Raw genomic sequence first — 6,540 nt, 5'->3', positions numbered from 1 at the left:
AGAACGTGCAGCACAGCAAGCCACCAACTATGGTGAATTATGTACATAAAGTCAGCTACAAGTGATAATTGGCCAACGTTAGTGTGTTACCATGCTATTCCAAGATGCCGAACGTGCTAAACATTATGAATTATCAGCGAGTATCAGCAAAAATGCTGTATAAGATGTCAGTATGCTGATGTTAGCATTCAGCTCAAAGCACTGCTACAGCTTAAAGCTGCTAGCAAGAAAGAAAAAGACAGACACAAAATGAACAAAATATAAACAGAGAAGAGCTTGCGATGCCATCTAATTACAGATTCTCTCATGGAGGCAGGGCTCGGTTCACACATTCACCTTCAAGGTGTCAATTTTGCCTGAGACACAAAAAACTTTCCTGTATTTCATTTAGAGATTTATTTTGATGCACAAAATATTCTCTTTCATTATGTATAAAAACATTACTGAGTCTGCCTAAAATAGCTTTCACGTACCTTTGAATTTAGAAAAGAGGCCAAATACTGTACATCTACACTGTGCAACACCAGTTGTGCTTCTGCATGTCTGCAAACAGAGCATGCCTTACAACCATATGCATCATGGAAGTTGGACATCCATACTAACCTGCTGTTACACAAAGCAGTAGACATTTTATGTCTCAGAGAGTAGAGAGTATATTTTCCCTGAGGCATGTCGAGCAGAGTGTCCTTTATAATCTCATCAGTGTCAAGTGGAGACTCAAGTGAATAAGTGTTTTCCTTCACATTCTTTCATCTCCTTTGCTTTTTTTATGACTAGTAATATGATGACTAGCTTTACGTAGGCTAAGTCGTCCTTAACGCTCCAGTGCGTGACTGCTTTTGTAATGTAAATAATGAGACATTCAGGAAGTCCCTCTCATGTTTGTCAGCCATTATATGTTTGGCTTATTTCCTTTAACATCTGACAGCTGTGGATAATTTCTAGCTCAGCAGACACAGAGCGGCTCCGGGCCGTGGTGTGTTTATTTCAAAGTCACACAGACAGTTTCATGCAGCCTCTTACACATGAGCACCTCATTACTAAGATATAACAAATGAATTGTCTCATGCTATGTGATTAAATGCAGACGTCTGGACACAATAGCAGATAATTGAAATGAGAATTGAGACATCAATTAAGAGGCTTCAGGATCATAATGAACAATCAACCTTGATTTTACTTACCTCACTTTTGACAGTAAACATCTGGCTGACAATGTGACGACATGCAGCACATGAAGGTTTAATTGACAGTATCTGACAATATTCAATCACAGTGAGAAGGCACTCAGGCTTTTTCCTAATCAGGTTAAGCCTGTCCGTATCATTTCTGTGCCTGGTGAAGTCTTTTTTCCAAGGCTGCATTCTGTTCTTCTCAGTGTTTAAAGTAAATATTATAAATAAGTACATTTATCATCAGTCTTTAATAGCATCATTTTTATCTACCATGTAAATATGGTAGATAATTGTGGTCTGGTGGTTTGAACTCAGTGGAAAATATGTTCACCTCAGCCATGCAGATATGCCTGGATTATTTCAGTCTTGTTCCTCTTCTCAACTTCCCTGCCTGTTTTTTTTTTTTAATTTTTTTTATTTCAAGCATAAAGCTAACCTTTTCATTCTTGCCTCCTCTGTCTTCCTACGTGGTTATTGTCTATTGTTTTCATAGGTGCACATTCTCAGTCATGTTTAAAGTGAGTGTCACTTTCAGGATCTCTGAGTGTGTCATATCTCCATTTTTATCCTATCAAAACTTCAATGTTGTAAACCTCATTCAGTTTGATTTAGTTGCCTAAAATCAGGAATATTTTTTCCATTTTTTTCTTATCTGTTTGCAAGTTGCAACACCGTTTACCCATGTTTCTAATCTTGACTGTAACTGAAAGTAAAACAGAGTGTTTCTGTGAAAGGGAGTCCTGATAATAATGAGTGAAACCAGGCCTCTGCACTCGTGCTGCCTGTAGTAGTGTTTAATGTTTAACTGCCCTGCCCTCACAGGAGGGAGGAGGAAATTTGTGGGAGTTGAATGTTGACTAACACTTTGCACAGACTGAGATGAAACCACAGACTCTGGACTAAGACCTGTGGGGACTCTAGGGGATTCCAGATGATCATCCGAAACGAGAGGAGATGGACCAGGCTCGGGGCCGCACACTGGACTTCGGGGTTAAGGTATTGAATATTTAGACCATAATTTCAGTGTAAGCTCTTATATATAAACTCACTTCTGGATCTCGGCTCTAATCACGGCGGCTGCACCCAGCAGAACTGATAAGCTGAAGGGCAAAATCAATACCTGGACAATCTGAGCGCACCACTCGTAACCATGAATGGGGAAATGGAGATAGCAGATGAGAAAGACTGGAGTGAACTTGAACCTAACTACCCCGTCAAAATCTTCCTGACGGTCTTTTATAGCCTCATCCTGGTGACGGGTATCGTGGGTAATTCAGTCACTATCAGGGTGACACAAGTGCTGAACAGAAATGGCTACCTTCAGAAGAACGTGACCGACCACATGGTGAGCCTGGCGTGCTCCGACCTGTTGGTGCTGCTCATCGGCATGCCGGTGGAGCTCTACAGTGCCATCTGGTTCCCATTCACATCCACATCAGGCAACGCTTCCTGTAAGATCTACAACTTCTTGTTTGAGGCCTGCAGCTACGCTACCATCCTCAACGTAGCCACGCTTAGCTTCGAGCGCTACGTGGCTATCTGCCACCCCTTTCGCTTCAAAGCCCTGGGTGGCAAACGTACCTCTGCCCTTATCACCTTTGCCTGGCTGGTGTCCGTACTCGTGGCCCTGCCGTTGCTGATCGCCACGGGAACACAGGGCCACATTCCCTTCCGCGCGGATACGCCCGTCCAGAATCTGACCTTCTGCACCAATCTGAGGGAGCGCTGGGTGATGTACCGGGTCAGCCTCTTTGTGGCTTTCATTGTCTACATGATGGTGGTGATCTGCGTGGCCTTCATGTGCCGAGCTATGATCCTGGTCCTGCGGAGACCTATGGGTTCCCCGGATGGAGCGACCGGTGGAACTCTAGGAGGACCCAAGCATGAAAGTTCGAAGGTCAAGATGGCCAGGAAGCAGACCATCATTTTTCTTGGTAAGTCCTCGCTTTAATACTTTGCTCCGCCAACTGTGTCTAATCACAGACGTGATTTTAGAGCTCTAGCTGTGTCTGTTTGTATTATGTGTGTGGTCTTTTTGGGCCATTGATCATGGTGTTGTGTGTGTGTCTGTGTGATGTTGTTTGATCACCATCAGCCAGTTAACAGCAGTGAAAACACAACCTGGACGCTGTGCCACAAGTGGAAATGATAAAGACACATCCAGTGTTTTATTATATACAATATTATGACCATTTAAATGAAGGATTTCACTTATACTCACACTTACACACACACACACACACACACACTGCTTTTGTTTAGAGTGTGTTCTTGAACTAAAAGAGAAACAGTGCAGATAAATGATTCTGTCATAGTAACTATGTCTTGTTTGAGTTTGTTTGCATGATGATCCACTCTTGGAGGCAGCTGTGTACATAGACACATGTTTGATTCCTGCAGCTGTCCGGTCAAAACAATAGTTACTGAAAATATGACAACATGGGTGACACAAATTTGTTAAGGTAGCCCCTATTTACAGTGGCAAAGAGCTCCATGCTCATTTTTTTTAACTCAGAAAATTTAGAAGGAATTTACTTGAATTAAATCCTCACAAGGACAAAAAAAAAAAAGAAGAGAAAATTCACACAAGACATCACAGAAAGGGCCAGTCAGGTGTGCAATGGGCGCCAAAACCGCCATCAGATAAAATTTTAATAACAAAATCTACTGAACAAACAGTACGTGAGCACTGGGCTGAACATCCTGAGAGCATGACGCGGTCTTGGTCCACTGGACATCATGGAAGCGTTTGACATGAGAGGGGAGGGGACTCATAGATGTTAACAGAGGCTGATATTCCCCACTGGAGACAGGCTGGAATGAAAAGAAATAGAAGACACACCAGTACATACAGCAAGAATTCCCCAAGTTCTTTAGTCATACAGCGAACCGGTCACAGACGGCGGTTGCATGAATAAACAGCGCACTGACAGAAAACAGGACACACAGGAGCTAAACTCCAGGATGTGGAGGAGGAAGCTTTCATGTAAACTTACTTTTATTCCCTGTATGATGCAGGGTTTTTTTTTAGCAATGGAATAAGAAAGAAAGACAAATTAATATTTTATCCTAAAGAACTGCTTCAGCTCAGACATATTCTCAGCATGTCTGGTGTGAGCAGCTCTCTTCAGCTCATTCACAGCTTCTCTGCTGGATTCTGGGCTCTGACTCCAGAAGGTAGATTTTCTTTGTCTGAAGTCGTTCTGTAGCAGATTTCCTTTGATGTTCAGGCTCTTTGTCCTGCTGCATCACCCAGCTTCTAATGAGCTTCAGCGGATGGACAGACACACTGTAAAATACCTTGATAAACTGAGGAATTCATTTTTCCCCTTGATGATGTGGAGGTTTTGATGTTGGTATTCAGAGCCCCTCTTACACCGTACATGCTGCTGCATGTTCCTCCCAAACATTTCAACTTTATTTTTTTATCAGTCCACAAATCCTTTTACCAGCAGTGTTGTGTAGAGTCAAGCTGCTCTTCGCAAAACCTGAAGTTCACAGTGATGTTTCTTTCCTCTGTGGTGTCCTGACATGAGCACCAGACTCCATGCAACCTTACTGAGATGTTCACATAAGTTTTCCACCTACACTGTGAATGGTTGATTGATTTATTCAGTATGGACGAGAGCAATACAGTGATTTGTGTGTTATTAGTTAAAATGGATTATGTCCATAATTGTATCTTAGATGAGGATCTGATCATATCTTAAGACAAATTTATACATAAATTCAGATATTTCCAAGTCAGGTCAGAAACACAATGCCGGGTAAGTGCTAATATGAAAAGTAAATAGGTAGCTGTTTATGAACACGTCCACCACGGCCACTTTATACAGCTTGTTCTGATTATAAATGTAATATTTAAATTAATTATTTTAAAAAATCAAATAATGCAGCTTTTATTGAGCACCATTTTTTTTAAAAGGGAAGAAACCTACATACATACATAAAAAAAGAAATAACGAAAGATACTGAAAAAGCTTTAAGTAGTCTGTTAACGTTATTATATACAAAATGTTCTTATGTGTACATTTACATTTACAGGCTCAATTACACAATGTTACCCTAACAGATGACTGTGGTTTAGGTGTTAAATATGATCTCAATGTGATTATGGGATATTTTCACCAATGACACCACAAACAGTGTTTTTACTCTGTAACTACACAAGCATCATTTCAGTCTGTTGCGTCTTTGTCGTGCCACTTCCCTGCATTGCAGAGCGTACCATCACCACACATCCTCCTGTGTGTTTAATGACACACACACACACACACACACACACACACACACACACACACACACACACACACACACACACACACCTGCTCTTTGTTTGAGTACAGTCACTAATGATGTCATGTTGACATTAAGTGTAGACCAAGTATGAGTCTGAATCACAACCCTGGAATTCATTGTTTACATTTACAGCTCAATGTCACATCCTCAGGATGGTGATTAATAACCTGTGTACAGCTGTTTGCTTTAAGGTTAATGACACACAGTTTTGTGTAATTATTACACCTGTGCTGTATGTCACGTCTGTATCTATCAATACTGAAGGTTTTCACTGTGGTGTATTCAGTTCAGATACAAAATATGCACATTGTCTTATGGAGGAAGGAAGGACAAAACTGACACGACCCCAGAGAGAACCTTGAAGCACAGTGAGGTAGTGCCAGGCATTTTTATTTATTATTTGACATTGAAATCATTGAAAACTCACATTTTCATATCTGAAACTGTTATCTACAAGGTCAACAGTTGCAGCTGCGGCTCTGACAGCAGTTTGAAACTTCCAAAATCCCCAGCGCCTATTTGTCGCTGTTTGTCAAAAAACACTTCTTCTTAGAGTCAAATCCAAAACACACAGACATGGTAGACATATTTATAGATTCAGTGTCACTGAGGATATCACATCTGTGATGCACATCACGACCAAATCCACTTAGAAATCATATAAAAAAAGACGCTCCGGAGCTCACCAGGGAATCACCACAGTGTTGTCTGTACATCCCTGGCTTCACTACAAACTGCTAATGCTAGCTGGTAATTTGGCTCAAGTTGTAGCCTGCTGTGTAACTGAATGAATTAATGGCAAAATTATACTTCCTGTTAATATCAAACAACAAACATCATGGGAACTGTAGTTTCAAAACTTAGAAATAATGATTTCACATAGAAGTAGTGAGACAAATAATAAGTCAAATCAACTCTATTAACCTTTTTAATGTTGCACTATCAATATATCTTTTACATTAATATGGTTCTTTCATCCCAGGAACACTGACACCCTGCTGTGTCTAAACAAGTGGAATAATTTGATTGGATGGGTGGTTGTTGGGGAGGGGGCGGGGGCAGGGGC

General features: G+C 41.1%; 1 protein-coding gene across 1 annotated transcript in view; it reads left to right on the top strand.

Annotated features, from left to right (window-relative positions):
- Positions 1-2,062: 2,062 nt before the first annotated feature.
- Positions 2,063-6,540, top strand: part of gpr39 (G protein-coupled receptor 39) — a 52,997-nt gene continuing 48,519 nt past the window's right edge. The window contains exon 1 of the mRNA XM_022740909.1: positions 2,063-3,109. Within this exon, the coding sequence (XP_022596630.1) occupies positions 2,326-3,109 (784 nt within the window). The 5' untranslated portion in view covers positions 2,063-2,325. The remainder of the gene's footprint in view (positions 3,110-6,540) is intronic.

This window comes from Seriola dumerili, unplaced genomic scaffold, assembly GCF_002260705.1.
Source record: "Seriola dumerili isolate Sdu_G_001 unplaced genomic scaffold, Sdu_1.0 BDQW01000052.1, whole genome shotgun sequence".
NCBI classification, from domain to species: Eukaryota; Metazoa; Chordata; class Actinopteri; order Carangiformes; family Carangidae; genus Seriola; species Seriola dumerili.
This window is presented reverse-complemented; position numbering and strand designations above follow the sequence as displayed.